The 19,620-nt window shown below is 35.1% G+C and overlaps 2 protein-coding genes across 3 annotated transcripts; both read right to left on the reverse strand.

Moving 5' to 3' along the window:
- Window positions 1-194: 194 nt before the first annotated feature.
- Window positions 195-6,513, reverse strand: LOC145638744 (squamosa promoter-binding-like protein 14). The gene is made up of 12 exons (XM_081689744.1): window positions 6,240-6,513; window positions 6,079-6,141; window positions 4,958-5,730; window positions 4,599-4,792; window positions 3,659-4,503; window positions 3,488-3,565; window positions 3,284-3,391; window positions 3,091-3,208; window positions 2,746-2,881; window positions 2,487-2,631; window positions 1,748-2,341; window positions 195-1,458 (listed from the first exon to the last, which is right to left on the reverse strand). The coding sequence occupies exons 3-12, from the start codon at window positions 5,641-5,643 to the stop codon at window positions 1,042-1,044; spliced, it is 3,321 nt and encodes a 1,106-aa protein (XP_081545870.1). The 5' UTR covers window positions 5,644-5,730; window positions 6,079-6,141; window positions 6,240-6,513; the 3' UTR covers window positions 195-1,041.
- A 4,942-nt stretch (window positions 6,514-11,455) lies between these two features.
- LOC145638745 (chlorophyll a-b binding protein 7, chloroplastic-like) lies at window positions 11,456-18,376 on the reverse strand. 2 transcript variants are annotated; one of them, XM_081689745.1, is made up of 6 exons: window positions 18,120-18,376; window positions 17,873-18,039; window positions 17,454-17,618; window positions 16,772-16,904; window positions 13,529-13,621; window positions 11,456-12,372 (listed from the first exon to the last, which is right to left on the reverse strand). In XM_081689745.1, exons 1-6 carry the CDS (start codon window positions 18,255-18,257, stop codon window positions 12,076-12,078), a joined length of 993 nt encoding a protein of 330 aa, XP_081545871.1. In that variant the 5' UTR covers window positions 18,258-18,376; the 3' UTR covers window positions 11,456-12,075. The 2 variants fall into 2 exon arrangements, with proteins under 2 accessions (XP_081545871.1, XP_081545872.1); XM_081689746.1 differs by having other exon boundaries at window positions 11,458-12,372; window positions 17,454-17,600; window positions 18,120-18,372.
- Window positions 18,377-19,620: the final 1,244 nt, after the last annotated feature.

Below are 19,620 nucleotides of genomic sequence, written 5' to 3' on the forward strand. Positions count from 1 at the left end.
AAGAGTAATGAGTTCAGAGTAAGATTCACAATTAAAGCATTGTTGATAGGCAATTGCAAAATAACAAAAACCGATGCAGGCATCAGGTCAGCTGTACAAGTAAACTAGAAAAAAGCAAAGCCAAACAATGTAATAAATCATATTTACAATCAGTTTTGATGATTAATTTCCTAGTATTCGCAGAAGACTGTTGATGCTACGACAACAACGAAACATCCATATATATATAAACAATACTCGCATCTCACTATGAGACCATGCTTATGGTATCCACAACTTAGTTTTTCCACCTAATACATGCTAATATAGAATACTGCTGAATAAAAATGTTTATGAATATGTATACATAATATATTATTATGACAAGTATACAACAAAAATTACCTACTGATCCTACACATCTGCTTTACAGTTACAACTTTCACCTATAGACAACTCTACTCTCTTGCTATTTCAAGAAGAAATAAGCAAATGAATCGAGCATCAAGTACTTCTTTGTCCTGATTATTTTTTCAAGACCGTCAGCCTCCAATCTACGAAGTATAACTCATAATATGGACCACTTACATCTTACCTTACCATAGATTTTGACGTCAAGTATTCAAGAAACATGTTCCAAATGTCATTTTCTAAGTAGATCAGTGAGCTGGATGACAGGTAAACACAAAAGTTTAATGTCTGTCATCAATAGAACAGGCTAAGCTCAAATTTAAAGAATCTCCAGATGGGCGCAAAAAAAATTGAAGCAACAAAGATAGAAGCAGCATCGGTTAATCTTTCATTCTTTATTCATCGAGCCTCAGCAAGGGGAATGTAACATCAAAATTCCAAAACCATGAACACACGGCCATATTTTCTTTTGTAATTAGCATCCCGATGTTTTGCCCCTTAAATAACTGCCTGCATACCATTGCAACCGATATCCTGATAGTTTCTCTTTCAAAACGTCATAACCACCCACTGGGCCTCAATAGATAGAGCGTTGCAGCTCATTTAACCTTTCTTTGAAATATCATGAAACTAGCTCTCACTTTCGAAGCACTACATAGCCCCAAAATCCACATTGTCCCACATGAAAGGAGTGACTGAATTTACATGCAAACTTTTGAAGAACAAGCAGACACAAACACATACTGCTGCAATGGTCAGCATAGAATGAATAAAGGGACGGTGCAGAAAACCATGGGAACCAGGCATTCTACTGTAACTCCTCATAGCACATTTGGAACATGATTTTTGTTTTGTATCAAGTGGCAGGCTTGGCCTTTGCCTCACCTCAGCAGGCACCATGGATTCAACAATCTCATTTCCAATAGTAACAGAGACTTGCCTGTTTCTTCTGTCAGACAGCTTTTGAGCCACCATGCTATTCAGTGTATGATTATTTCTCATCAAAGCATAAGAATATGGAGACTGACCACCATCATCTAGAAGAGACCTCCAGCTATGCAGTCCAATCTACACCAATATTACATCAAAGAACTAGTTAGAAAGATACAACTTAAATACTGGAAGGATAAATAAATATATAAATAAAATAAAATAAAAAACCAGACATCACTATAAATCTCATTGTGTACAGACAAAACCAATACAAAAAACAAAAGACAAGCTAAATAATGTCTAGCAAGTCCGTAATAGTGGTCAGACAGATCCTTAAAACCTTATTAGATTCCATAATGCAACTCTGTAGCTTATGATTTTACAGCAAGATGCTGATACAGAAGCAAAAGCTTGAGCATATTACCTGCATGGGATCATTAGTAAGAGCATCTACAATATCGTATGAGCCTGATGTACAAGCAGCCAAATGCAGAGGTGTGATGCCCCCAGGTCCACGGAGATTAGGAGGGAAGATGTACTTCTTTGACGAATCACTGCCACAGGGTGCAGAATAATGGACAAGCATGTCCACCATCTTCCTGGAGCTCCTTTTAACTGCCCTGTGCAAGAGGTGCATGTTTGAAAGTGCTTCCACACACTCCGTCGATAACCCGTCCATTGTAGACTCTGCTTCAACAAATATATCCAAAAGTGTTTTAACCAAAGCACTGTAATCTCTTTCAGTGGAAAATGTCAAGAGATACTGAAAGCGATGAAGCATAAAATCATTAACAGCAATATCAGACGATTTTTGTCTCTGGAAAAGCCATCCGAGTTCATTTAAGAAGTGCAGGGCTTCATGAGAATGAGGACTTGCAACATATTGGGCCTGATCATCAGTGATGACATCAGAGTCTTTTGCCTCACAAAACTCGCGCTCAAGGAGCCTAAGCTCCTGACAAATTTTGGCATCTGCTATTATAATAGGAAAGCAATTGCCTCTCACACCATTTTCTACCTGTTAAGATAATTCAGAATTTATCAGTTATATTCATTTGAGCCTTAAGGTTGTTAAAATGTAAAAAAAAAAAAAAAAAAAAAAAAAAAAAAAAAAAAAAAAAAAAAAAAAAAAAAAGGGTAAAAGAGCATCACATAGATCTTACCTCAATAAAACAACGGCCTAGAACAGAATCAGCTGCAGCATGCACATTAAATTCACTCAATCTTATCTCTTCGCATGGTAATCCTTGATCAGATGATTTCAAAACTTCCTTTGACGAGTACCCACCCATGTATGCACAATGAATCCTACAAATTTCACATAAATTATAATGCTTGCTCATCTTGTCATAAGTAAAAGAAAGATTACAATAATAGGAAAGCATTGTGGGTTGGAAAGAGTAACAAATGCATAACACTTACTTGGTACCAGGAGAAGTCAGGTTCCTGCCTCTAAGGACAAGAGATGTGTCTTGTCCACTCACAACGGCCAAAGGAGAAACCACAAACAACTCGGGAGAACTCACTGTGCTCCAAGGTTTGCAAATGCGAATCCTTCCTGGAAAATAAAGGAGAAAATAGTCCATCACTGAATCAAAATTATGGCATACACCATGATGCCACTTGAAACCAATTTAATGCAGACACTCACAGTCCAAAGGGTAACATAGGAAAATGGGTCTGGAAGGATATATAGATATAGAAACATATGCCACACTGAACTCCTGCATATTTTTTACTATTTTAATATTAAAAGAAAAGGCTCACCATCCTTATGAACTGCTAACTGCCTGCCAATGTTCACAGAAAACCTCCCACTTCTCCAGAATTCGAAATCAGAATCCTGAACCAATGCATCAACTCGTTGAAGAAAGCTTTCTTCAAGCTGAAACCAAAAACCCCTGCAAGGTCAGTCAATTTTTCACTAGAAATATTGTATAACTGTATGGTAGTGGCTCACTTGTTCCCATGCAGCAGATGACATAGATACATATATTGAAAGAACCACACAACCAGGTCTAATGTAACTCTCCATATCTGATGGACTGTTAGAAAGCCAATTGTAGATCTGCAATTTGGGGCACCAATTAGCAGTGTTAGGAACACTTGACAAATCATGACTATGTATAAAAAGTTATCATGCATGTGAAACCTAATGTCCCACCTGAGTACGCAATGCTCCAGGTAATTGACTGGGATCCTTATCAAACAGTTTGAAAATGATTCGGCCGGTGCGGTCCTTCTGATCATTTTATGAATCAACAATAGAGAGTGAGTCAGGTGACAAGAACCTAGACAATAGAGAGCTATTTAAAATTTTTTGACTTAACACTACCTGAGGATCTGAATTGAAACTTGGTGGAGAATGGTCAGAACCAGACGAAGAAGTATACCCTGCTTGGTGTGGCAGGTTCTGCAAAGAATTACTGGCAGCTTTATTTCCCATAGTAAAGAGCTCTAGAGTCATCCTAGAAGCAGAGGTCTCAGTTCGGCTTGCTTCAACGTTTACATTGGCCTCCTCACTAAATGACATTCTGACAGGCCTAGCACTTTCTGAGGCAGTTTCCAATGGAAACAGTTTTCTAGTTACAGGTGCAGCCGATGAATGTGATCTCTCTTCAGTAGGATTGCTGCTGTCAGACGAGAAATACCTCCTCGAGGTAACCAGATTAGGCGAACTATCATCCCCAGGTGATGAACTAAACAGCTGCAACGGTAGGTTTGTTCGAGTGTCCTGAACTTGGCTGTCTGAATCTTCAGTTGGAGATTGATAACTTGAACTGCTTCTCTCTCCACCTAATGACTGCAACTCTATAGATGGCTTCTTACATGCATCTGAGCCAGTATCCTTGTCCATATCAGTTGACTTATTTTTATCCACGCAACTGGCAGGATTACTCTTCTGAGAAAAGAACGCAAGAGAATCTGGACTTGATGCTGCCAAAGTGGCTGAAAGGACAGCAAGAAGATCGGTAGTTGATCTAGAAGCTGCATCAACATCCATATTGCTTTGACCCAAAGCACCTTGTTCAAAACCATTTTTGGTTGAGCACGGTGGAATATGAGGGTTTGCTGCAATGTCCGTAGGCAGAGGTAATGAATTAATCTTGCTCAGTATTTGCATAAGCTGGTTTTTGTCAGGTAACGATGGGCAAGGAGGAACATTCTGTTCAGCATTCCCTAAAACAACAACAACAAATCCTTAGTCCTAAAATGATTCTGATACAAGCAAATGAGGAAAAAATCATCTAAGTAAGAACTTAAACAAATCGTACCTTGCCCCCGTGCTAAAACTGTCAACAAGTTGACAATGTCCAAATTTCCATAGCCAGTCTTGTGGCTGTCAGTAGGCTGTATGGCCGGAGATGTGGTGTCCTCCGCTTGAGTTTTCCTTCTTCTTTTATTATGACCAGCAAGTCTTCTTCGACAACTTCTTTTACCTTCATCAAATTCAGCTAGTGGGTGGAACCTAGAAACAGAAACCAAGGTAAGCAAATCAGAACAAATTTATTGATTTTAGATCCCTGCATCCTCGAAACTGTGAAGAATTGGAAGCACGGTAATACTACTAAGCTCACTAGAGTCTTTAAGGCATTAATAAGGCAGTAATATTAACAAGAAAGAGGGACCACACCTGCTACACTGCTGGCAGAACCTCTGCATCTGCTTGCCTACAAGTGCTTTGGTGGCCTTGCTGTGTAACTCGCAAACCTTATGGCGTCTGTGATAATCCTTAGATTTGGAGAGATCCTCGCTACAACTATCCACCTGACACATGGGATAGTTCCCACCGCCTGGAGATCCAGACCGAACCTTCTTGTTGGGCCTTGAAGAGGAAACCGGATCCTCTGTTGAGTTTGAGCTCTGAACATTCCCAACGCTGGTTTTGTTAAAACTGGTTCCAGTGCCATTATTGTCTACTACCCCACCTAGCTGTAATCGAAGACTATTTCCACTTTGTTGATCATCATGAGGAGGGCTGCTGCTCTTCGAGATAAAGGACGAGCTTAAAACAGGGTTGACAACTTCCTTGTTATTAGGAGTCGATACCTCATGAAGACTACCCAGACGAAGCCGATCAGATTCAAGAGGTCTACTTCTAGCTAAGAAATGGGAACTATCCCACTCCCAATCCTTGGGATTCCATCCATGCCCAGAACGATGGATTTGTGAGTGTTGCTGTTGTTGTTGGTGATGATTACTACCAGAATTATAACAAAGACTACGCTTCGAACCGATCAAAGCCCCCTCACAAAACCTCCCACCAATGTTTTGGTGTATATACAAGGGGGAAGCCACTTGTGTTCCCACCTCTTCCATTTTCCAACCACACCCTCTCTTTCACTCGCGCTCGGCTTTTCTCGTGTATCAATTACTATACCAACTTCCCAGAATTCCAGAAACACACTGAAAATTCACAAAATCTAAATTGAGCAGACGAAATCACCCTTTAAGTACACACAATGTTAATGGTCTAACACATCCATCAAAAGATTCAATTTTTTTCGCCTTTGCTCAATCTTTTTAACCCATTTTTTTCAATTTTAGAAAACTTAATAATAATAATTCATAAAGTTTCTAAAAATAGAGTCACACAAAGACTAATATCCAACTAGAAAGGCTAAAGTATAGGGCAAAGAGAAGCAGAAATTTAGGATTTTTTCACATGAAATCAATCTCTAAAAACCAGCAAATCAGCAAGCTTATACTATCATTTAATTATCTAATTTTTTAAAAAAAAAAGAGAGAGCTGACCTTTGAAAGAGGAGTTGAAGAACCAAACCTAGAAATCATCCACTAGCAAGTTAATTAGAGCAGCTGCAAAAACAAAATCAGAAGAATTAAAACATAAAAACGAGCTAAAATCTCTAAAATTAACAACAAAAAATGAAGAAGAAAAAAAGTAGAAAAATTACAAATTAAATATGAGATCTCCACATTTAATGCCTGAAAATCAGAAATCGGAGACACCAAAAACAAAATAAAAATAGGATAAATGTAAAAATGAAAGAGTTAGAAGAAGAGTTGGATCTTGAAAACCCTTGAAGAGAGAAAAGAGATCTGAAGAAAGAAGGAAGAAGAAGGAGATAATGGGACAAAGCGAAAGGGGGAAGAATGAATGAATGTGTGAGAGAGAAAGAAAAAGAGGAGAGAGAAAAAAGATGCAGCTGTCTGACCAAATTTCATAGAATAAACCTTTCAAATATTATTATTATTATTATTTCATACACAGTACAATTTAAATAATCGACCGCTTTTTATTTAATTTTTTTAATTTTTATTATTTATAGTTGGATAGTACAACTTTGCGTTTACTATCAATACTGTGAATCATTCGTACATTCGACCCGGATTATTCACAGTTTTTTTTTTTTTTTGTTCAGCTTCATTCATGTGCACATCAAGATTTTCAAACCATAAACTAGTCTTGGAAGACCGTCAAACTAGGAGAAGTCTTTTTATTTGCAAATTCTCTCTTATTCAGATCGATTAACTAATTATGTAGTTTTTTTTTTTTATGGAGCAAGATTTAGTGTAGTTGGTTGCAAGAGACTCGCCTTTTAACCTTTAAATTACAATTTTTCCTCACCTTCAACCATTTTTATCAAATAGGAGTATAACTGTATAAGGTTTGGTATATTGGTTGGAGGAGATTCGCCTTTTTACCATTAAATTACAAGTTTATCTCGCAGTCTCACTTCCAACTATTTGACTTACAAATAAATAGATTTTAAAAAAAAGTTTTATTATTCTTAGTTATACCATATAATTCCCGAGCCATGTTTGGTTTTTGAAATTAATCAAATAGAAATCTCTATAGAAATGTAAGCCAATATTCAACCATAAATAGTGAAATTTGTAGATAAATAAATAATTTCGAAAAAAAGAAAAAGGTAGAGTTTAAAAGGGAAAATATGTACTCATATTTATTTAATGATTACTCCATAATATCTTTACCTTAAACCACATTGCAAAAAAATAAATTTGTTGAACCTAACTAAATCAACCTAAAACTTAAACTTGATTAAAACCTTAAATGATAGGTGGCATAATAGAGTTAATGATATTGACATAATTACAGTGACCAAACTAGTCCAAAAAAAACATGCGTGCATGGGCTTCCAAAATTAACCTTAATAAAAGGACCAAAAGTAGTTAACCAAATGCATTGGTTTGATTAGTACAAGTGGATTACTGTAATTTTTACTCACTTTTCACCTTACATTTTCTTTATTCTTTTACTTCACACCTTGCTTCCGCAACACAAGGCACGTGCATACCCTTTAAAGGCCAGTCTTCCTATAGATAATTAGATAGTACAATTAGTTTTTTTTTTTTTTAGAGATATTTTCCTTTGTTAGATATACTTGTACTCGTATTATGGAGTAATCCATAGATGATATAAGATGGGTCTTATTGAATCAGAATTTTATATAGGTCAACTTGACTCAAATTAACGAATTATGTTCACTGAAAATTCTCAATTTAAAGTGCATAAATTTGATCTCATATTGAAATACAAATTGACTGTAAGACTTAGTATTTGTTTGACCGATAAAATAATGAAAAATTATGTAAATTACCAAAGCTCATTAGCCAATGAAAATTTAGGGTCTGATCATTTCAGCTTAATTTCATTTTACTTTAGTTCAATTTAACTCCAATCAGTTCAGTTCAGTTCAACTCCTAATTTCTTTCTCTCATAAAATATTCATTTCAACTCTATTTAGTTCAGTTTAGCTCTGATCAGTTTAATTCAGTTCAGCTTAGCTCAGCTCAGTAAATGTTCACAGATCCTCATAAGAATTTTAATTTTTTATATTTACAACCTAATTAATTTGAGAAATTCATAGAAATTTCATTACAAAAATAAGTTCTTATAAATTACACCTTCTTACGGAGTACATAATTTTCCTTGTCAACCAAACGAACGTCTAAGTCTCTAAGATTTGCTTAGTTGTTGATAAGAATATGAAGTAGAACCGTACAAATATAGTTGTCAATAGTAAAAAATAAAATAAAAGACAAAAAAAAATAAAATAAAAAATAAAAAAAAAAACTGGTAGTGTACTTTTATCCATATAAAAAAAGTTGTACCAAAGTGAATTTAATTGGAGGAGAAAAAGCCCAAAAGTGGTCCTGGATACTTGACATTTGTAATGGGGCCCACGCAACACCTTGTCAAATGTCAATTTCTAATTTCATGTAATTGTTTTGTACGGACTTCCAACACCTACTTGATTAATCGTCCGGAATCAGATCAATACATGTATGATTCTCCGAGTCTACTATCATTCTTCATAATGGACACCTTATCTTTTACCTCTTCAGTACAGCTCGGTTTATGTTGTAATAATCGCAACACTTTTTTTTTTTTTTTTTTTTTTTTTTTTACATTTAGGGTATGTTCTCTTACGTTGAAATTCAGTTTAGTTTAGTTCAGCTCAGCTCAGTTCAGTTCAGTTCAGCTCCTAATTTCCTTCTCTTATAAAATATTCAGTTCAGTTCAGTCAATGAGAACAGACCCTTACTCTGTATTTCATAATACGGAGAAATCAAAATTCCTTAGAGAATAACTGAAGGCATTTCTGATCTAGACAGTAGTGACCCAATACTACTTTATTATTTCTCTCTCCTACCAACTTTGCTTACATTACTTTTTTATTATTGTATTTCTTTCTCCTACTAATAATTAAATATGTCTCCTCTAACAATACTTTATATTATAAAATTCACATTTTAGTCTCACCCTATAACTTTTCTAAAACTTTGTGCAACACCTAGTGTTGCGATTATTATGAAGCGGAGGGAGTACAATTTCTTTCTCTCACATTAACATTTTTTTTAATTCCTCCGTTATAAATTAGTTGCAACTTTGGAATATTTTCTCTCACACAAATATTACCCAAAGTTGCAACTAATATGTAACGGAGGTAGTATATAGAGTTCATAGAGCTATAAAGTAATTAAGTAATACTTCCTCCATTTTTTTGTTGGCACATCGAGTTTTACTATATTCGCAAACTACAATTTGACTCGTTTTTGTGATTTATATCTATGGTAAATCAAAATCAAATCTTGTTTGTATCATCGATCTTAGTGTAGATTTTATCAATATCTTCTTTTTATACTTTTACAATGTTGAAAATTAGAGATATTAAAAATTGTGCATTCACAAGCGTGATAAAAGCAACATGTCAAATAAAAAAATCAAAGGTAGTACTTTGTATGTCATGCATATATCCCTACATTTAAAAAAAAAAATTGAGAAAACTATTATGAATAGCGTTTGGACAATTACACCCTTCAAAATATTTATTTACTTAGGGTATGTTCTCTTCGGCTTAATTTCAGTTCAGTTCAGTTTCTAATTTCCTTCTGTCATAAAATATCCAACTCAGTTTAGTAAATCAGAACATACCCTTATTTGCACTCATTAATGTTAGGTGTTGTTCACTTTATCCTAATTTTGTTGAACTGAAATTTATTTAATGAACTTATTATTTTTTTTCAAAATTGAAATTAATTTTACTGAACTGAAATAATTTATGCTGAACTGAAGTTATTTTTGTTGATTCCTTGTTATATTTTTTTTCTTAAATGTGTATTAATTTTTACTGAATTAAAATTAATTTTACTATACCAAAATTATTTTTACTGAACTGAATTGAAATTATTTCTACCGAACTTAGATTATTTTACAAAATATTTTTTTTAAGGTGCCTTAATTGTCTTTTTTACTACATTTAAAGTATTTGAAATCTTAAGAGTAATGTGCATACCTTTATAACCTTAAAAATATTTGTTTATATATTTTTCCTCATAAATGTCTGTTAACAACTAAATTTGTAACATAAAACCAAACTAAAAGAGCTCACCAAACGTGACAAGCTATATTACGTGTTATTAATTTAAAATTTCAAGTGATATAAAGCAAATATGTGGGTAACTTTGATAAAAAAAAAATCCAATATGTAATTTACAAAAATTGGCAAAGTGGTTCAATTGTTGCTCTTCACTTAATGTCTCTACTCTCTAGCCATTTATTAAAAAAAAAATAAAAAAAAAATGTAATACATTCTTTATTTTATAATGTACAATTTTGACCATTAATATTTGTTTTATTAATAAGTATACAAGATTAATATAATGAAAATATACTTAAAGACTAATCCAACAATAATTTACCTGACAACTTATGTTTTTATGTATTGATAAAATGTTTAATTAATTGCACAAAAAAAAAAAGGTTTAATCAAGGTAACCATATCAGCATATGAAATAGTGCAAAAGACAAAGTGTTCTAATTGTTATGAAATGAAGGGAGTAGTAACTATTGAAACCGATACTTTTCAAAGTTTTGCAAAATTTGACCACCAAACATAGTGATAGGGCCCGACTTATCTTTTTAAGGGCATTAAAGTCTCTTAAAACATGTTATTAATTCGTGTCAAAAAAAAAAAAAAAACATGTTATTAATTACAAAGTACTTGGTACCTTTATCAATTTTCGGTCTTTCCAGGTATTGTTAGACCCTATTAGTTACCAAACTATTGGACTTATCGCCTAATTCAAGGAAGAAAAATTTAAAAAGGTGATCAATTGTCATGGTTGCAAGCAATCAAATACAATTAGTTATTAGCCATACATTTAGTTAGCAACAATAAGAAGCAAGTACAAGAGCGATAAGGAAGTAGAAAAAAAAATAGCTGTGATTGCATTGGATGAAATTGTCCTTGATTTGGCACACACATACACACATACATGTGCTATCTATCACACCTTTCGTTGTCATTGATGAATGCAGAAGCATCTTTTCTCTGCATTTTCGTGTCCCTTGACATTATTTTGATTTCGTACTCGTTAATGGTAAACCCTTAAAACACAAAGTACAGCAGTGAGAGAAAATAAAAGTAAACAACTGTCATCATAAAATGCCCATTATACATCATCTTATTTGACATTTCCTGTGTATACGTTATGCAATTCGGATAATATGATGGCACGCCCACCACATAATCTTCATACTCAAGTTTCAGAAATAAGCTCTCCTTCTAACACAAGCCTGATTATCACGGTTAGCGGTTGGTTACATGATTCTCTGATGTACTCAGCACCAAAGACGGTCCTTGATGCATCAGCTGTATAGAAATGTATTTTTTAATATTCGATTAAAATTCAAATCCTTGATTCAAAATATGCAGAGTTTATATGCAACTCTGAATACTTCTAAAATAATCATCTCCAATATGTGTCGTTCTATGTATAATGTATTGACAATACAAATTGTACATGCTAACTTGCTGAGGGTAGCTCAAACATAAGCTATGATGATATATTCACACTTTGAATTGCTCACGAACAAGCTATTTTAATTCTTCTGCCCCTTGATACACATCAAATTAACTCGTGCTTCATGCCACCCATAGTTATGACGAGCTCAAAGAACAGGTGTGATGAAAATTAACTCCCCAACTTCGCAAATAGCAGCAAGCTTGTGCATCTTTTGCACGAACACGACTCCCAAATCCAGTCTTACTCAGCCAAACCAAATCAATAGGTTGTATGACCCAGGCTTCTGCTAAAAGGACAATCATCTTTCTTTGCTCAATCAAGCAAAAATTCAACACATACGTTGAACAACTCAGCAGCCTGTACTGTAGCAGAAAACAATTGGTCCCTTGTTTCTTGAGATAGGAAGTATGTGATTTACATGTACATACAAAAATTACACTATACAGACGCCAAACATTACATATACAGCGAGATCAGGTTATTGTGCAGTGGATCGGAGATGTGCTCAACAAGGTTCTCTATAGGTCCTTTACCAGTTACAGCCGCTTGAATAAAGAAGCCTAACCAAGCAAACATCGCCAATCGGCCATTCTTCATCTCTTTCACTTTAAGCTCCTCAAAAGCAACAGGATCTTTACTTAGATTTAAGGGGTCGAAAAGTACTCCTCCTGGATAATTTATATCACCAGGTAAGAAAATTCCCAAGGGTTCCAAGGCTTCAATTCCACAATATCGTGCATACTCTGGTCCGACCTTCACAAAAAAGGTTACAAACATAATATTACATTACAAACAAAAAGCGAACATTAACAATTGGCATTGAATAGGAAGTCAAAGAGGGGGCGGAGATACAGAACAGAAATTGCAAATGGTGAACCATCAAGAAACTAGAGCAGATGAACTTTTACTACTAGATAAACAAAATACAGCCAGCTTAACGAAAAATCAAAATGCCCAACATGATGACATTACAATAATTGGATATAGAAACAGCTCTAGTCAACTTGCCTTTGTACTTGTGTTTAAAATTATAGACAGGAGTTTTCTGTGACAATGGCCCATTCCCATATTCCACTCATATTAACGCAACAATAGTCTATACAAGAAAAACTGGGGGTACTATCAGAATTCAACGAGGTAATTCCCGACTCCGAGATATCTTGGGAACTTCCCCCTTTTCAAACGCAGAAAACTTAAATTTTGGTATCAAACTGTTGATTATAATTTAAGCATTTTCATATATTTTATTTTTATGGTTAGAAGTACACTAAATGAGACTTGCTTATCCAAGCTCAAATGAGCTCTGGAGACCATATCCTTAACTCCTTAAGAGGTGGAGGCAACCATGAAATCAATGCAGGATTAATTACAACAGGGTCAACAGCTACAACTAGAATGCTACAGATGTGAAGCTTCGATTTTAAGTATGCATAATTATCCCCCACAAAGGATTAATTACAAGATATTTTATATTCCTAGGTAAACTTAAACTGCAGAAACGTCATAATGGAATTAACATGAGTTCAGCCATACTGAAAGGCCGGCACACAGGAAGAATTAACAAGCATGACTCAAGGCCTATAAAGCAAAAAGAAGAAGTATTCAATATGGAAAGATAGGGTGGGTTATAACATTAGGTGTGCATCACCCTCTTAAGAACCATGATATAAAAAAAATATTCATAATGGAAAACTAGGGTGGATTCTCACACTAGGTGTGCATCATCCTCTTGAGAACCATGTTTAAATACAGCGTTAAGGATGGGGTGACAGTAATTAACCAAAGTACTGCAACATAGATGCCTTAATTCTCCTCAAAATACATAGAAGAGAAGATTCAACATCAATAAAGTTATTGAAAGACCGGTTATAAGGAATGAAGAAACCAAAGGCATACTGAGAAAAGTTACCATGAGAAGGACTTGGCATATCGCTATTACAATTACTCCTTGACTGCCTGCTAAGTGGAGTCCTGGAATGCCAAGATAGTCAAGTGTCTCTCCCTGAAGAATTTCACAAAATTATTCAGCAGCAGCAGCCGAAAGGACAATTTAGTGCATTAACAAAGGCAAAAAGTTGGAAATGTGCACTATCTTATAAATGAGCGAGTAACAACTCAAAGTTTACAGTACACAAGTAAAAACCATATTTGTACAGGCCAGCAGGGGCATTGACATGAATGGTTTCAAGACTTTCAACATTCACTTGGGTTTTGTGGGGGTGGGAGGTGGGGGGGTCATCCTTGCTCAGAGAAGATGATGAATTGGGTCGGGATCAATCATTTAAGTTCCCCTTTTGTATTGCCAGTTTCAAGTCTATAATATTTAGAAAAAGAAATAGTTTTGAATGTTGGTGGTTCAGCAGTATAACAAGTTTACAAAGCATGAACCAGAACTCTACCCCCATTACTTCCCTGCAATCTCTTGTCAAATGCTTAGGCCAAGCAACTTCATCCTTCCTCACCAAAAATCCTCCCTTCTCCATCACCTTCCTCACCAAAAATCCTCCCTTCTCCATCATGACACATGCACCCTATGTTACTCGCTTGCATTGTTGTCCAATTAATTTCACCTCAAGTACCCATATAATTCTACTCTGTGAAAAAAATGACAAAGTCTCAACACCTTTTCCTATGTTACATGCTTGTATTGTTGTACATTTCATTTCACTTCAAGTATCCAATTATCCATATAATTCTACTCCGTTATAAAAGCAACAAAGTCTTAACACCTTTTCCTATGTTACTCGCTTGTATGGTTGTATAATTCATTACACCTCAAGTACCCACAAAATTCTACTCCGTGATAATAATGACAGTCTTAACACCTACACAAGTATTTGTGTCCTTGAGCAACATAACCACACCCCTTAATGACACCAACCGCAATTCTAGACTCCCCTTCACCCCCACAGCCATATTTCCTATTGTCTCACCAACTTGTTTCACTACAAAAACATCTAATTATCCTTCACACTATTCAACTGGACATCTTCCCAAGATATCTGCACAATAAACCAGCAGCAATCACCTCATGCCATCAATGGTATGGATGCTTTAGGTGCTCTCCAAATGCAAGTCATGGTTCGAAAATGCGGTTCGGTCGCAATCGCGGAAACAGTCACAGTAATTCGGTAACGGAATTGATGCGTTGATCATATGTTCATGGACTTCATTGCGATTGTCGCGCAATAATATTTTTAATTTTAATTTTAAGTTTTATGTATTTTTATAAATAATTTTTAGAAATTTTATATTCTTGTATACTTTTTTTTTTTTTTTTTTTTTTTAAAAATGGACTTAATTCTACACTAAAACTAACTATAATAGTTGAAAAGGGAGGAAAATAGGTTGGGGGACATGTAGGAAAAAAAAAGACAAAGGTAAGTGAAGGGGTAGTTAGGTGGTAGAGTCAAGATAAAAATTAAAGGGGAACCAAAGAAAATTCTAGGCATCCAGCTGTCATACGAGAATAGCCCTAGAAAGTTCTAAAAGCATTCGGACGTCTCCCAAACCTTGTAGTGCAATATGGTACCAGAATAGTTTTTCCATAGCTCTAACAGTCTACCATTGGAGAATGAACAAAACCTCACTGATAAGGAGCCTTATGCCATTGCCGGGAATCAAGTGTCGACTACTATCCACATTTAGGACAAGGCGAAAGTTTGGGCGACGGGTAGTGCAAGTAATAAGTATTTAGGGGAAGGGTATCTTAGTCATGGTCTATTAGTAGTAACTAGGGGAATAAGCTAGAGGTTCGTTAGAAAGGATTTACTATAAGTAGGTCTCATTAGGAGGAAAGAGGATATGTTGATTATTGTGTGGTTTGTTATTGGGAGAGAGTAAGTTTCTCAAAAGCTCACATTCGGAGAGAATCCACCTCACGAAAGTGGAATTTTCATTTGATTTATTGTAATTCTCATCTTATCAATATAATCATCATTTTCTTCTTATTTGCTGCCATTGTTAGTGCTCCCTAGCAATATCTCAATAATCCCATGCATCCTCCAACATACAACACACTTGAAAAACTGTATTGATAAGACACAAGTCCCACACTATCTAGTTCACATACAATAACATTCCCCTTGAAACGTGTCAAGGGCATCGAAACCCATGCCAAGTTGTAGCTTCATTGGCTAACAGAGCATTATAAGCCCATGTGTTCCTACTTCAGTCCACACCAAAGGTATTCTATGGACTCAGTTTGGATTCCCTATCACCGCACTACACCAAATGATGCCCCACCATGGTACTGCTGTCTATAGGAAGCCAAACTCACCCCTCATCAATGAGTATTTTCTTTTTACGTTCAGAAAGGTTCACTAGAGGATATTGCAGTTTCAGACAATGGTAGATGCCACAGTATGACAGTAGTCCACGACTTACTGCATGAATCTTAAAAGCAATGCACCCCAAATCATAATTCTGCCTCTTTAGTCTCCAACAAAATTCTCAACACCCTAAATCCAAGAGGCTTTTCATGTACCAGCAACCCACATATTTAGGTTTTCTTCCTATCTTAAGAGGATAGTTACAAACAAGTAACAACCACAAGTCTAAAACAGATTTATTCTTGTGCTTTACTATCACAGCATATTACATAATAAGGTCCTAAATTGATCGTGTCAAAAAAGATATTTCAGGCAATTTTGTTTCCAACCTCCCCACAGGAAAGGGGGTGCTTCCTTCGGTAGAATAAAAAATTGTCACCTTAATTTTGTGCTTTCAAGACAAACATCGAAAACGGTAGATACTTAATTCGCCTTGTTTTAAACTATGAAGGCATTCACTAATTTTAATACACTGCACTGTTGAATCACACAACATGATATATTGACAGTCTTTGTATCATATTTGAGGCTATAATTTTCCTTTCAGTTCTCAACTGTGAAACAAAAAAGGGTGTAGCAGACTAACAGTACATGATAATTTCACACATACAATTTGTTATTTTGCTCAAATTTGAAACATATCTTAGTCTTGGGCCTCTGGCAGAAAGGAGTATGTAGTATATTATGAAGTGTCCTATAAGCACTGCTCTATATTTTAAGGGAAAATCCAATTAATGATTCCTTGGTTTCTCTTTAGATAAATATAAATATATGATACTCAAAATGAAACTTAAGTGATGCTTGTGGATCAAGAGACTTGCCATAAGTTTTGAGTAACCAACTCTCCACCAGACAGGTTCAGCAAAGTGAGAAGCTCCACTAAGATCCAGTATTTCTGGAATCAGAGCACCAAGAGCCCCAAGCATAGCCCAGCGAGCATGGAGTATCTCAAAGCTGCACATGACAACAACATACATGATTAGAGATGGTTAGGCTAAGTTGGTCAAGTGGTCAATGGCATACAATGACTATTGGAGGTGGCTTAAATGATTAGAGATTATCAGAGAAAGATTATGTTGTTTGTCTCCCTATCTTAGAGAGGATGTGGTCGTAACCTTGGCACAAAGGTAATGACTGTACAAGTCTATGATGTTACATATAATTTTTGTTACCATTATGACTTTGTATCGATAACACCAAAATTAAGTCTGATAGGGTAGAAACACAAGCATATACATAGATGCACAAAGTATCTAAAATAGCGCATATACAACTTAAGATTCTACGCTTTAATTATTACTCTACCAATACCTAACAACAAAAACAGACATATGGATCACTTGTATATTACTACAAAATAACACAACCGACAATCCGAGAGATAGGCAAACATTGCATACCAATATTACCAACTAGCACATATAGTAAGATAAAACAAACAGGTAATTTCAATAATAATAATAAAAAAATAAAAAAAAATAAAAAAAAAGCAAAGAACAATACTTGTAATATCTTAACAAAGCATCAGGATCCTTCCCAAGACCAGCAAGATCAAAACCATAATCTCCAGGAAGTTGTCCAGTTAGATACGACGGATATTCAAAAGGTATTGGACCAAGCCATCGCGGTCGTTCTCCTCCATACCAACGACTGCATATATTACAAAACCTTAGTTCAACCATCAAAAAGGAAATTAATTTCACAAATCAAGCATTAAGTTTAATGCTATTTGTATCAAACTAGTACTACATTAGATTATACAAGCATAAACCCTAATAAATAAGTAGAGTAACAAATTGAATGATATCTAAACCCTAAATTGCACAATCAATCAACAAAATTCGAGCAAAATCAATCAACAAAATTCGAGCAAAATCAATCAACAAAATTGGCGCCAAATATAAGAAAGAGAAGCATAAAACCTGCGATTGCGCGCCAATTGAGCAAGCCTATTGCGCTGAATAGATTCTTCGGCAGCAGATAATTTCTGGTGTAAAAGACGTTTCTGGAGAGTAACAGCAAAAGGACTGTTGGCAAAGGCTTTGACTGCCGTAAAAGGAATTGCTGAGAAAACCAATACACCTGCAACCTGCAAAATTAATCAAATATACAATTAATAGTGAAAATGTTGAATGAATTTGAATTTTGAAAAGGTGTTTAACGGCTAACCTCTTGCCATGAAGCTTTAGGTTGACGACGCCATGAAATACTGGGTTGAAGCTTTAGATGATGATTTACATTTCCAGAAAATTCAATCAAAGGTTTAGGAGGAGTAGTGCGAGTATATGGTTGGATTACTAGAGCCATAACTATGAATATATGGAGTCTTGTCAGTTGTCACACACACTAATAATCTTAACATTTATTATTACTAGTGTCAATAGTTACTCCCTCACTCCATATTTGTGTTGCCCCATTATCAAAATGAGGGTCAGACTTTGATAACTTTGATCGTAAATTCTTGCTATATAAAAGAAAATATGGTGACGTGGGTTCTTGTTTGGTTCATCTCATTATAATTTTTTTCAACCCTTTATAATTTTTACACATAGGAAACTTGAGACATAAATGTTTTAACACATGTTTTGGATACCGCGTAAAGTCAAATGAGGTAAAAATATAGGGACAAAGAGAATACAAAATGTTACATGCCTTTATCAATTAGGGGGGGGGGGGGTCGTGGGTGGAAGAATCAAGATTCATGGGACCTTGTGAGAGGTGACGTAAATAGATGGAGAATTTGCGATTATAGTTTGTATTAGTTAATGCCTTAATGGGCTATCTTAATGGGGGTCTTTTATTTTTCTACATGGAAAATGGAGATCTACTATAGTATTGTGTTGAAATGGAAAATAGATAAGGATTTGAAAAGGAGCGGAAGTAGTTTCAAGCCTGCTATCAGTTGAGCAACTCTAAGAGTCTGTTCTCTTACGTTGAAATTCAGTTCAGTTCAGCTCAGTTCAGTTCAGTTCAGTCAGCTCCTAATTTCCTTCTCTTAAAAAATATTCATTTCATTTCAGTTCAGTTCAGCTCAGTTATGTTCAGTTCAGCTCAATTCAGTTCAGTTCAGCTGAGTTCATTAAATGAGAACATGCCTAATTGACTTATTGAAGAAAATGCAAATTTAGTTTGATCACTTAGACTGTGTGGGAGACAACTTTCCTAGGCACGCAACAAAATGGACTTGGTGTAGTTCGGTTGTTCAAACAAAAACAAATCAGAACTTATTGCACTACATTTGTTGGTAGAATTTCTAAAAAAAAAAACTCAAGCAAGCAATCATTTCAAGCAATTACTTTATATTTTAATTGATGATTGACACAATTAAGGGAAAAAAAAAACTACAAGTAGAAATTTATGAAAGCAAGGTTTTTGAGAAATCATTGGAAAACCCGAGTAGCTTTGTTAAGTTGTTTGGTTGGCAACAATATTGATAAGAAGTAATCTCCCTTAGTCGATTCCCAATAATATGGCTAAGTTGTACTGTTTTTTTGGCGACATTTGAATATGAGATTTGCATGATTATTGTAATTGCGGGTGCTTGGTAATTTATTTTCCTTGTGATAAGTTTAAACTCTTGTGAATTTTTACTTCATTTTTTGTCAACTAAACGAATAACCAGCGTATTGATTTCACTTTTCACATTTTTTTAATCCAAACAAGCACTTAA

This window comes from Chenopodium album, chromosome 7, assembly GCF_948465745.1.
Source record: "Chenopodium album chromosome 7, dcCheAlbu1.1, whole genome shotgun sequence".
NCBI lineage: Eukaryota > Viridiplantae > Streptophyta > Magnoliopsida > Caryophyllales > Amaranthaceae > Chenopodium > Chenopodium album.